The 13,778-nt window shown below is 41.7% G+C and overlaps 1 protein-coding gene across 5 annotated transcripts in view; it reads left to right on the top strand.

Annotated features, from left to right (window-relative positions):
- Positions 1-13,778, top strand: part of LOC127001740 (mitogen-activated protein kinase kinase kinase 4-like) — a 61,787-nt gene that overhangs the window by 10,405 nt on the left and 37,604 nt on the right. For 4 of the 5 annotated variants that reach the window (XR_007755435.1, XM_050866870.1, XM_050866868.1 and 1 more), the window contains exons 7-14: positions 162-1,003; positions 1,845-1,989; positions 2,756-2,977; positions 3,497-3,670; positions 3,934-4,091; positions 9,891-10,037; positions 10,296-10,522; positions 11,245-11,444. Coding sequence is in view for 4 of the 5 variants with exons in the window: in XM_050866870.1 (XP_050722827.1) it covers positions 162-1,003; positions 1,845-1,989; positions 2,756-2,977; positions 3,497-3,670; positions 3,934-4,091; positions 9,891-10,037; positions 10,296-10,522; positions 11,245-11,444 (2,115 nt within the window). In the remaining variant the exon portion in view is untranslated. The remainder of the gene's footprint in view (positions 1-161; positions 1,004-1,844; positions 1,990-2,755; positions 2,978-3,496; positions 3,671-3,933; positions 4,092-9,890; positions 10,038-10,295; positions 10,523-11,244; positions 11,445-13,778) is intronic. The other variant, XM_050866871.1, reaches the window with a different exon arrangement.

Below are 13,778 nucleotides of genomic sequence, written 5' to 3' on the forward strand. Positions count from 1 at the left end.
AAACCACTGCTGGCTATGGTTGCTGTACATTTAGTATATCAGTTTTAGTATATCTTCTGTATTACTCTTTGTCATATTGCATGTTTCACTGCAATTGTCTTCCCATTTCATCAAGCACAAGCATGAAGGTGGTGTGCTGATACTGTGTTTCTCACACACAGGTTTCGAATGTGATTGAGGAAGTTCTCAACTTTAAATTTGATCCAGATAAGCAGGAAAAGTGCCAGGATTCTACCAACACATTCTCAACAAAGAAGATAAGCACTGTTGATGAGCTGGTGACTGCTGGTGACCTCAAGATTGGGGGTGTTCCTGTGGCCAGCTTTGACCTGACAGATGGAGTGGGCAGCAGCAGGGTGGCAGGAGGAGATGATGAATGTGAGGGATGTCTGTCCATCTGGTGTGTGTCCTGCAAAGATAACCAAACCAAGGCCCTCATGCAGGTTGCTACTCTGTTGAAGAAATTGGACTATGTTGAGTCTCTGTTTCCATCCACACAGAAGTTGGCTCTCCATCACCCACAGTGGGAGCAGCATGACTTCATTAGCAGGTATAAGGCCCTGTGTGTGTGGTACAACACAACTGTCCAGCTGAGAATGAAGGTGGAGGTCCTGGGCAAGCTACTTGGAAACATGACCAACACCCTTATTCCATGGCCCACCTTCACCACCAATTTTGGAGATCTCACTGCTACAACCCCTACCTCAAGCTATGACTCAGGAACACAGAATCCCCATCAGTTTGATGAAAAAAACCAAGAGACAGAGACTCATGTACCAAAGTCTTCATCTATGTCTAATGTCCGGTTTGTCATTGACTGTGATAAGTCTGACGCCAGCTCCAACCCATCAGACTCCACCAACTCTACTGACTCGGGCCACACCACAGCCAGCACCAATAGTGGCTTCTTGATGCCACCCAGCCACCCCTCCAGGCAACCTACCCCCTCAGGAGGACTCCGTCGATGCCTCAGTGATATTTTTATTGAGGCCAACCCATACAGGTAACAAAGTGGATTTTGTGTTTGCTATTCACCGCATTACTGCCTTGCATGGACATTGCATAACCAGTATCAGGGTCTGGGCAACAGAGTCTAGTAAAGTGCTATGTGGTCCATTTCCTCAGATGCTATTTCTTCTGATTGTGTATGATTTTGTTGTCCATGGACTCAGATCCTATCCATATAGAGTACTAGATATTCTTTTGTAAAGTAAAACTTTAATAGTGCATTTAGTCTGAAATTACATATGCAGTTATGAATAATACCAAAGGAGTGAAACAGACAGGAAGTAGCAATAGGTGTGCCTGAAGGCTAATCAGGTATCATTATGTAATATTGTGTTGATTTTATGAGTTTGTTTCCATTAAAATAATACAAAAAATGTTTACCATTTAGATCAGGATGTTATTAGTTGAGCAGGATAAGTCTGTGGCATGATTCAGCAACTATTTTTAGATGATGTATTAAGACAAAAGTATCTGTTGCTCATGTCTTACATGTATTTCCTCTGTCTTGATATTTGCTGTAGGAAATTCCTTCAAGGATTGGGTATGGCAGTAGTGTAGCATATGGTGACCTGCCCAATTTTGAAAGCCCTTGAAAACCCACTTAGCTGTGGGTCACCTCTTTAGCTGACTGGGTAGAGAGATGCCCTTCCTTCTGACTGGTTGCAGGCTCAATCCCCAGCACTGGAAAATTCATTTCTACTTCCTGGCTTGATCAATTCCTCATGTGGTTCAAGACAGAAATAATGTGTAATGAAGCAGATTCAAGTTCACCCCATCATACCCACTTTCTCTTTTCTGTTTTCTCTATTTTTGCACACTCAATCATGCCCTTGCAGAAAGTACGTGGAGAAGCTACTTAGGAACAAAGGGATGAAGAAGACGTTTGACAAGGTTGCTGAAGTGATCCGGGATGTGATGAACCGAACCATGTGTGTGCTGGAGGAGCCTCAACAGTTTGGCAAAGTGGACAAACTGAGGAAGGTAAATTTTGCCCCACACATCAGCTTTCCCTTTCCTGTTCTTTGATGAATTTCAACATTTTACCTGGAAGGGAAGGCTGAGAATACTATGTTATTGTTCATCTTTTTTCCTTTCCATGTAGTTCTGCTGTTCAGTGTTAGTTTTCTTCAGTATGCTGTATTGAGTTATTCCGCTTTGATATCTTTGTACTTGGAAATTCTATCTTGTTTTTGGTTTCCTTTATATTTCATGTGTTTTCACATACGTCGTCATTCCTCTTTGCTCCTACACAAGGAATCCATTGGATCATTGTACACTACTTTGGGTTTAAAGCCCAACTGTGAGATTTCTGAATGTCTTCAGAGTGGTATTAAGATATTACAGAAAAAGGTGATCAATACACATCAACATAAATGTTTTAAGAAATGACAAACTCTTTCATCTCTCTGATCAGTTGCAATTTTTCCAATGCCAGTAATCCTAGACTTGAGGATTTTTTCTTTTTTAATTTAACTTGTTAGTACTATCAGTTTCATTTATCTTTGTGTCCTTGCATGTTGTTGAAGGAATAAGGCTGAATTTCATGTGCAGTCAAATATTTTCTATAATCATCTTGTATGTTTTAGTTGTGCATCTACTTGCCTCACTACAGTGAACAGGCAGAAGCAGAGAAGCACATTTGAAACTTTTTTAGATATATTTTCTTCTTTATTATTTAAAACTAGGATATTTTATGAGCAAAATATTTTTTTATGGCAGAATAACATGGCTTTTTTTTTCTTACCAGTTTCCAGTTGACAGTGATATTATGTCTGTTGCACTCGCTGAGACATCACAAGAACTGAGTCGGTATGGCGGGTGGACATCCAAATTCAACGAAATGCAGCTGCCACCTTTTTATGCACTCTTCATCTTTCTGGCCTCAGTGTCACTCCAGATGATGAGAGAGTGTCTCAAGCTGCGACTGGAGCAAATGCCAGAAAAGCCATCCAGACTGAGCATCAGGGAGGTGAATAGTTCTGCTGCAATTGTCTGCACTTTGTGACTTCAAAATGGTATCATCATCATCCTCAGTCATCACTAGTCCACTGCAGGAGACAGGCCTTCCCCAGTGCTGTCCATCTCTCTCTGTTTGATGTCAGTGTACGCCATCCTTGCTCCTGCTCTGGCAAATGCTCTAATTTCTGGTTGGCCACTCTGTTGCTTTGGTAGTCCATCTGTTATCAGTTTTATGCAAGATAGGATCTACCAAAGTCCATTTCTTATTCTTCATTGTCTTCAAAATCTTTTCAGACTTTGGGTGTTTTCTGTTTTATGATGCTATTTTTCTGTCTTTACATGTTATCTTCAAATTCTTTTCTCTTTTTATGCACTTCTTAGTTTTCTCTCTAGATCTCTTATGAGGTGCCAAATTTAACAGTGGTAAGGTCCTTCCCCTGGGCCTTATTCCTCTCATATTTTTGGTCTTTTCTGGCTCCTATAGCCACTTTCAGCCTTCAGTATAATGCTGCTCCAATGTCTTTTCCAGCTCATGAGAGAGTACAAGGAAGGAGTGAAGTTTGCTGTGTTGGTTCGACAGAAATACTTACGGGTATGTCAAGCTCTCTTCACTCACCTCACACCCAAGCTGAGGGAGAACCTTGAGGTGAGGCAAAACCAGGCCATTGAAGAGCTGGATGCCAATATTAAGAGGATGCTGGAGGTGAGTAAGCACTAATATGAATGAATTAACTTTTCGTGTGTTTGAAAGATAAAAGTATATATATAGATATGTAATTAATATATGCAAATGTTCCACTCTTGTTCTCTCTTCCTCTTTTCCTGTCATTTCTTCAGCTGTATCTAGGACAGTTGAAAAAGTTCCTGTTTGAGAATGAAGTATAATACATCAAAGTATAATAAAGATTACATTATCCTCACACCTACTACTCCATCTCCATGACACCTCTTTATTCATTGGTGCAGGTTTATCTGGAATGGCTGGACCAGTTCGTCTGCATGTTGCACCGGGAGCCTCACGCATCGGGCTTGCAGCGCAACTTTCTGCAGGAAGAGTGGCGCTTCGTCCAGGCCACGTGTCCTCACGTCACAGAGGGGGACAGTTTGGCAGCCACACGCTTCTGGTGAGACAACTGTTGTGTGCTGGTTATATGGGGTGGTAGGTGTCATTGTGATATGTGGAAGACACACACACACACACACACACACACACACACACATTATATGAGAGAGTGCTGCTGATGGAAAGAAAACTGGATAGATGGATCAACATGGTAAAGAGAAGGGATGAGGAAGAAGAGCAGAATAGAGAATTCCACCGCGACCTGAGAAATAGGATAAAACAACTAGAGGAAAATGAGAAGAAATTGATTAAGGAAAATGAGGAGCTAAAGGAAAAAGTAGCAAAGTACGAAAGATCAATGAAGAAAGGTTTGGGAGTGGTAAGAAAGGAAAATGAAAACTTGAAGGAATTGGTAAACAGAGAAGAACAAAGAGTTAGAGAAGAGGTGAAGACCTGGAGAGTGGAGAGTGAAAAAGCAAATGTAAGCGTAAGAGAAGTAATAGAACAGCAAATGAAAGAGGATAAAGAAGATGTGGAGAAAGAGGTTGTCAAGGCCTTAAAGAAAAATGAAGAATTAGTGAGAGAAGTAGCGGACAAAAAAAAAAAAGGTGTTGTTATTTTTGGGATGAAAGAAAAGAATAAAACATATAAACCAAAAAGGGATAGAGGAACTGAAATCAGTCAAAGACCTGCTCAAGAACCTAAATGATGCAGAAAGGCAGAGTATCGAGGAGGAAGTAGACGAGATAAGAAAGAAAGAAATGGAATGAACTACTGGCAGAGACAAAAGTAAAAAATAATGTAAGATCTGAGGAAGAAAAAGAAACATTTTTTTGGAGAATTTCAGGGGATTGAATCAAAAAATGGTTCATAAGGGAGAAGAGAAAGGGGAGCGAAAACTAGTTAAGAAAGATACAGAGAGGGGAATAAGAATAATGTACAGGGTTGATCTCTAGTAAATTAGAGCTGCAAGATTATCTAAAAGAGAGGGATCCCATGATAGTTTGCCTAACTGAAACTAAACTAAAAGAAAACATCCAAATTGAGTTAGATGGAAGATACAATGTGTGGAGGAAGGATAGAATGGGCAAAGGCGGAGGAGGAGTGGTGATAATGATAAAGAAAGAGTTATTAGTAAAATCAATAGAATATGGAGAAGGAAAAGCAGAAATAGTGAGTGTAAGTTTGGAAAACAAGAATAGAAAGGATGACGATTGCAGTAACATATGTACCACCAAAAACTACATCATGGAGTAAAGAAGATTATGAAAACATGATTGATGACACCATACAGAGTTTGAGAAGATTACTTAAGGCAAACAAAGGAGTAATACTAGTTGGTGATTTCAATTACAAAGAGGTTGACTGGGAGAGGTTTGAGAGCAATGGTAGTGATGTGGCATGGGGGAATAGATTCTTAAATTTAATGATGGAAAATTTGATGATACAAAGGGTGAAGGAAAGCACTAGATATAGAAGAGACGACGAACCGGCAAGACTGGATTTGGTGTTGACAAGAGAAATTCACGTGTAGGATGAATTGAGGTATGATTGCCCCCTGGGAAAAAGTGATCACATGCTCATAGAGATGGAAATGGAGGAGGGAGGAAGGGAACAAGATGAGACTTATAGAAGCGATAGATTAAACTATAGGAAAGCAGAGGTGGAAAACCTCAAGAAGTTTTTTGGTGAAATGGATTGGAAAGAGTTAATGAGTACAAGCGAAGTTCAAGGAAAGTATGATATATTCATGAAGGCATACAACACAGGTGTTATGAAGTTCGTACCAAAATACAGACCGAGGGAGAGAGCTAAAAATGACTGGTTTAATGCAAGATGTGCAAAGGCAAAAGAAAAGAGAGACAAAGAGTGGTCAAGATTGAAAAGAAACAAAAATCAAAGAAACAAAGAAGACTTTAAGGCAGCGAGAAATGAGTACGTGAAAGTGAGAAAGGAAGAAGAGAAACGATATGAAAAGGATATTGTGGAAAAGTGTAAAGAACAACCTAAACTATTTTATAGATTTATAAATGGAAAAATTAAATTAAGAGAAACAATTGAAAGACTGACTGAAGAGAATGTAGAGATTGAGAATCCCAAAGGCATGGCTGAATTATTTAACAAAAAATTCCAGCAAGTGTTTACCAAAGAATCATTATTTGATGAACCACAAGAAAACAACTTAGATGTATATGTGGAAGAGGTCAAAATAGATAAAGAGGAGATAAAAAAATTATTAGGGGAATTGGAAGAAGGGAAGGCCGTGGGACCGGATAGAGTTTCAGGTTTTATACTTAAAGAGTGCAGAAATGAGTTAGTCGGCCCGATATATGACATCATTAGGTGCTCAGTAAAAACTGGCACAGTGCTTAGGGAGTGGAAGAGGGCAGAAGTGGTACCTATATACAAAAGTGGAAAAAAGGAAGAACCCCTAAATTACAGACGGGTGTCTCTGACCAGCGTAGTATGTAAAATATGTGAGAAATTAATAAAAGAACAATGGATGAGATTTCTAAAAGAACATACTCTAATCACAAACAATCAATATGGGTTTAGGAAAGGCCGCTCATGTTTGACAAACTTGCTGAGCTTTTACTCAAGAGTGACGGACAAATTACAGGAAAGAGACGGATGGGTGGATTGCATTTACCTAGACTTAATGAAGGCATGTGACAAAGTTCCACATTCAAGACTGCTGTGGAAACTAGAAAATAAAGGAGGATTGAAAGGGAAAATGAAGTGCTGGATGGAAAGCTACTTAAGGGGAAGAGAGATGAGAACCGTGGTTAAGGACACTAGATCGGAATGGAGAACGGTGGAAAGTGGAGTGCCCCAGGGGTTGGTTTTAGCACCAGTACTCTTCCTAGTCTATATTAATGATATGCCAGAGGGAATAAACAACTACATGAGCCTGTTTGCAGATGATGCTAAACTGCAAAGACATATAAGAAACAATGAAGACTGCAAGGTGCTGCAAGAAGACCTAAACAGGATTTGGAAATGGAGTCAGAAATGGAAGATGAAATTCAACGTGAAGAAATGTCATGTTATGGAAATGGGAAAAATGCAGAAAGACCAAAATGGACATATAAAATGGGAGATGGTGAAATATTAAAGAAAGTAAATGAAGAGAGGGACCTGGGGGTAATAATGCAAGATTATATGCAACCAGAGAGTCATATAAATCGGATCTTCGGTGATACATATAACATGGTGAGAAATATAGGTATAGCATTCCACTACATGGACAAAGAAATGATGAAAAAATTAATTACTACTATGATCAGACCTAAACTAGAATACGCAGAAACAGTGTGGTCTCCACATCCACATCATGGCGGCACAAGCCGCCATGATGCGCGGCACAAGCCGCCATGATGCGCAGCACAAGCTGCCATGATGTGCGGCAGACGCCGCCATGATGCGCTGCACAAGCCGCCATGATGCATGACAAAAGCCGCCATGATGCTCAGCACAAGCTGCCATGATGCGCGGCACAAGCCGCCATGATGCGCAGCACAAACCACCATGATGTGCGGCACAAGCCGCCATGATGCTCAGCACAAGCCGCCATGATGCTCAGCACAAGCCGCCATGATGCGCGGCACAAGCCGCCATGATGCACGATAAAAGCCGCCATGATGCACGATAAAAGCCGCCATGATGCTCAGCACAAGCCGCCATGATGCGCGGCACAAGCCGCCATGATGCACGATAAAAGCCGCCATGATGCTCAGCACAAGCCGCCATGATGCGCGGCACAAGCCGCCATGATGCGCAGCACAAGCCGCCATGTTGCGCGGCACAAGCTGCGAGAGCCATTACTTTAGCAGACGACACCATGTTGATACAGGGCAAATGCTTTGTTTACGTTGTGGATGTGGATATGGGCAACTGACCTTGGCCGTGTGTGACGCACACCCGGAAAATTTGGATTTGCCGGTTGTCCAAGTGTGATACTACCTTAAGGCAGCGAGGCCGCTGACCGGGTGAGCGCCGGCGATGACGTCATCGGACTCCCAGCGAATCACAAGCGTGTTTTCAGAGCTCAGCCAATTGTAGTGTTTTTTTTTTTTTTTTTTTTTTTTTTTTTTAATGAGTGATTATTTTGAGTAATTATCAAACCCAAAAGTCAGACCCACGTGTGCACCAAATAATTTTTTTCATATTGGTTACTTTATTCAATTAGCGCGAATTCAGTTAGCGCGACCGCATTCATCCACCTAATTCTTGCGCTAAATGGGGCTCTACTGTATAGAATGGGAGATGGAGAATTATTAAAATTTCAAGAAGAGAAAGATCTGGGAGTGATAATACAAGATAATCAACAGTCAGATTTACGTAGATTTACATAGAAAACCAGACCCCACAGACCCGATGGTCTAGACTAGGTGGTCTGTCCATAAACCTAAGTGCTTCTACATTAATCAGATGGTACCAAAACTTTGCATTTCAACTTTAGTTAATATTAAGTTGAAGGAAATGACGGCCGAGCTTGTTTTTAAAGGAGTCAATCATGTTACACTGGACCACTGAAGGTGGGAGCTTATTCCGTTCCCGCACTACAGCGTTGGCGAAGAAAAATTTGGTGCAGTCTGAATTTACTTGTCTTCATTTAAGTTTTGTGCCGTTGTTCCTTGTTTGCAAAGTGTCATCGATCATAAACAGTTTTGATTTGTCCACATTCGTGAAACCATTTAGTATTTTAAAACATTCAATCAGTTTTCCTCGGAGGCGACGTTTCTCAAGAGAGAACATGTTGAGGGTGGATAGCCTCTCTTCGTAGGATTTGTTGCACAAGGAAGGGATCATTTTTGTTGCCCGACGCTGAACACCTAATTTAGCAATGTCCTTTGCATGGTGGGGAGACCAAAACTGTACCGCATATTCCAGAGCGGAAGTATTACATCTTTATTCTTGAATAAAAAGTTTCTTTTAATGAAGCCCAACATTCTGTTTGCTTTATTTGCTGCATCGATGTATTGCTGTTTGCATTGAGGTTTGACACGATTTTGACACCCAGGTCTTTGACGCAATGAACACTTTTGAGTTTGACGCCGCGCATTTCATAATCGAACTTCTTATTTCTTGTTCCAACATGAAGGACCTGGCACTTGTCTACGTTAAAGGGCATCTCCCATCTATCAGACCAAGCTGAAATTTTGTGCAAATCCTCTTGCAGGCGTTGCCTATCTTTGTCAGTGAGAACCAAGAGTCATGTAAATAGAATATTCAGTGATACGTATGGAATGGGAAGAAATATAAAAATAGCATTACACTACATGGATAAGGATAGGATGAAAAAGATGATAACCACTATTAGACCAAAATTGGAATATGCGAAAACTGTGTGGTCTCCCCATAAGAAGAAACACGGAAAAAAACTAGAAAGAATACAAAGGATGGCAACAAAAATGGTTCCAGAACTGGAGGGTTTGTCATATGAAGAAAGGCTAAAGGAAATGGACCTGCCAACATTAGAACAAAGAAGAGAGGGGGGAGACCTAATACAAATTTATAAATTATTGAATAAAATGGAAGAAGTAGATAATAAGGAGTTACTACCAAGGGAAGGAAGAAACACCAGCAACACATGAGGACACAGTAAAAAATTGAGAAAAGGAAGATGCTTGAGAGACATAAAAAAATATAGCTTCCCATAAAGAAACATAGAGGTTTGGAACAGACTAAGTGAGGATGTAGTATCGGCGAAGAGTGTGCACATCTTTAAGGAAAAACTGGACAGATACAAATATAGAGACGGAATCACACAAGTGTAAGCCCAGGCCCTGTAAAACTATAACTAGGTAAATACACACACACACTCACACAGTTCCTATAATCTTGTCCTGTCCTGCAGTAACATTGCGTGCCACATGCTGTGTAGTGTTGGTGACTTTATTGACACTGGGATAGATGACCAGATGGCAGCCATGCAGGACTCTACCCTCGAGAACCTGGATGAGCTTGAGGAGGACGAGGATTTGGAGCAGGATGAGATTCAGAAGTGAGCTATCTGTTTGTTTGTTCACCACTTCTTATCACAGACCATCTCCTATAGAGTGTTGGGGAGTGGTGAGCCAAGCTTTCTTTGTTGTCATATGTGGTATTCATAGATTTGAGTTTAGAGGAAGTTTGAAGTTTTTATTTTTTATTTATCTCTTTATCATCCCATACCTAACAAATTGATTTGTATACTATCATAATCTTTTGTTGTGAGTTTCACTCTGTGTTTTAGTTTCACTGTTTCTCTTTGCTCTGTCAGAAAGCGTTTACGTCAGCGCTGCCGAGCGTTGCAGGTGCTCTTGGCTGAGACCCGGGAGCGGTCACTGCGTGCTGCCGGGCTTGCTAAGATGCTGCGGAAGGATTTAGAAGTGGCAGCAGAGTTCAGCTTGTGTGAAGGGCCGGAAGTAGTGCTAGCACGGCTGCAGCAAACTGGGCATATCAGGGTGCTGGCACCTCACAGCCATAACCACTTTATCTTTGTGCCAGGTCAGTATATGTATGGATTTACCTGATTGTGGTATAATACAGAATATAAGTAAATATATCAAAATGTGGACCATGATTGTTGCTACTCAATGTATTCTTTGTATGCAGCTATTTTTTATATTTTTTTATATATAAATTCAATAGCTAGAAGTGATTTTTTTTTTATATATATCCAGTAAATCTATCCATCTATATCTCTGATGCCCTGTTCTCTCATGGGAACTTCCCTCCAGGGGGTGGCCATAGCAGAAGTGTCTCCATATCTCCCTGTTCTGGCACTCCCTCTCAGTGAACTCAGTCCTGCTACTTCCAACTCTCTTTGCTCCAATACTTGATCACCTTTATCTACTTCGCAGGTGGTCTTCCCATGATACCCCCTCCCTCAATCCTTCCCTCATACATTCTCTTCACAAATTCATTCTCATCACGTCCAAACCATCTCAGCACACCACGCTTCACCCATTTGACCACTCCACAACCCACTCCCTTAGCTGTCACACCCATACCAAACCTCTTGTACATGCTTTCATTACTTTCTCCATCCCATCCTGAAACAGCACATGCACCTCTTATATAACTCATTTTCTCTACATATATTCTTGATGGCTGTGCTGCATTCCATGTCCACATCTCTGAAGCATATAACAGAGTTGGTAGGATAATACTGTTTCTCATGCCCCTCTCCAGAAATAAATGATAGATTATACTTATTCTTGCCTCAGGACGCATAAAAGACAAGCGCGAGTACATCTGGCACCTGCTGGACATGCGTGTGGGGGGGATGGACCATGAGGACGGGGAGCGAGGAGGTTACTTGGTGTTGATGCGCTGCGATAACAGGGCCTCCTCCTTCCTCTGGACTGGAAATGTCATTGAGATAGAACCCACAGCTGACTGCACCATCACCCTCTCCAGAGTTGTGGTGGGTCTGAATACTTGGTGTGGTTGTGGTGCTGGTGGTAGATGTGGTGCTCATGTTTTGTATACATGTTGTTGTCGACTCATGACCTTGATTGGTTCCGATTGACTGGTCGTAAGTTGATCTAGTTGTAAGTCGTTCAGAGTGGTCGCCAGATTCCAAATGTTTTATTCCATGTTTCCTGCTCTGAATTGGTGGTTTGGGGCCACTTTTATGGGCGAGTTCTGCTGTAAGTGCTACGGAGGAGTTGGCAACACTGATCTGTACTGAATGGTTGAACTTGCTTAATGGTCAGACTCCAGCCCTCTTGCAGTGAATGCATCAACTATACACACACACACACACACACACACACACACACACACACACACACCAGTACCAGTACCAATTTTTAAGGGAGGAAAGAGAGAGGACCCATTAAATTACAGACTGGTATCACTCACTAGTGTGGTTGTGAGGATATGCGAGAGGCTGATTAAAAACAGGTGGCCGGATTTTTTAGAAAGTGAGAAAATTATCTCAGATTGCCAGTTTGGACTCAGGAGAGGGAGATCTTGTGTCACCAACTTGTTATGTTACTACTCAAGGGTGACAAATTTATTACAAGAGAGAGAAGGCTGGGCAGATGGAGTGTACCTGGATTCGAAAAAGACATTTGACAAAGTACCGCACAGAAGAGTTATTTGGAAAATTAAAAATAGGGGTGGAGTGGGTGATGGACTGATTAAGTGGCTGGAGGACTTCCTAACTAACAGAGAAATGAGGACAATAATTAGGGACAGGGTTTCCAACTGGTGCCCTGTGATGAGTGGGGTCCCACAAGGTTCGGTGCTGGCGCCAATAATTTTTGCTGTTTATATAAATGATATGGTGGATGGAGTGACCAGCTATGTGAGTTTGTTTACAGATGATGCAAAGCTATTGAGACGAGTGAATGATGTGAAGGACTGTGAGGCATTGCAGAGGGACCTGGATAAAATATGGGAGTGGAGTGGTAGATGGCAGATGGAGTTCAACCTTGGGAAATGTAAAAAAATAGAGTTTGGTAGGAGTCATAGAAGATGTGAATATGATTATAAGTTGGGAAGTGAGATAATATGCAGAGGAATGGAAAAAGATTTGAGAGTGATTATCTCAGAGAACATGTCACCGGACAAACACATCAACAGGATAATGGGACAAACTGAATTTGCTGAGGAACATAAGGACAGCATTTGTGTATTTGGACAAGGAGATGATGAAGAAAATAATAGTTACAATGATAAGGCCAAGGTTGGAGTATGCAGCAGTGGTCTGGTCTCCTCACAAAAAGAAGAACATAAGAAAGCTGGAAAGAGTGCAGAGAGTGGCAACTAAGATGGTACCGGAACTTAGGGATCGGACGTATGAGGAGAGACTCAATAGCATGGGGCTCACAACCCTGGAGAGAATAAGAGAGAGAGGAGACCTGATAGCGGTGTACAGGGTGGTGAGCGGGGTGGAGAACCTGGAGAGAGAGGATCTGTGTGTGTGGAGCGAGATTTTAAGGAAAAGTTGGATAAGAGAGGATATGGAGATGGGACAGCGCGAGCGTAGCTCTTTTCCCGTATGTCACAACTAGGTAAATACACACACACACACACACACGTGTACACATGAACACGCTCCCCTGCATCATGGCAGATAACACCCACATCCCAGCTCCCACTCGGTTAGCATACTCTCATACACACACACACACACTCAGCAGCTTATGTATAAAGAGTTTGAACCAAAGAGCGTCACCAGTAATTTTTGATGAGCAGATGAGTCAAGATAATGTAGAAATGGGCTTGTAGGTAAGATTCGTTCACTATCAGAGCATGGCTGGGCCAATGACCAAGGCCAAAACTTGGTAAGGGGGTGCATGATTAAACCTCATACTACCATTGGAATTATCTGTATGGATTTCTGGTGTTATTGCATCTTTGTTTAATTACCACACAAACTTGCAAACGAGGAAAACCAAGAGCCAAGACCAACCAAAACAAACACAGCAGTGCTCCCCTGGCGCCCAACGCCACGAGGCCTCAAGAAGTCAAAGTTGTTTGTTGTAGTTATATTTTACCATTTATCGTTTACCGTTGATGAGGTTTCAGACCCCACTCGGCTGCCAGCGCAGCACAGGGCCGTCAACAATATAATGATGTTAGCCTCAAAAAATAATCCTCTATGCATTTATTCTTAACATCATAGTTTCCGCTGAAACTGTCGTATCGGCGGTCGTAAAGTCACTCAGTCGTAAGTTGCATAGGTCATAAGTCGACGACCACTTGTATAAAGAATAAGATTTAATCTGAATATCCAATTACATGAGCT

Source organism: Eriocheir sinensis, chromosome 21 (assembly GCF_024679095.1).
Source record: "Eriocheir sinensis breed Jianghai 21 chromosome 21, ASM2467909v1, whole genome shotgun sequence".
Taxonomy (NCBI): Eukaryota; Metazoa; Arthropoda; class Malacostraca; order Decapoda; family Varunidae; genus Eriocheir; species Eriocheir sinensis.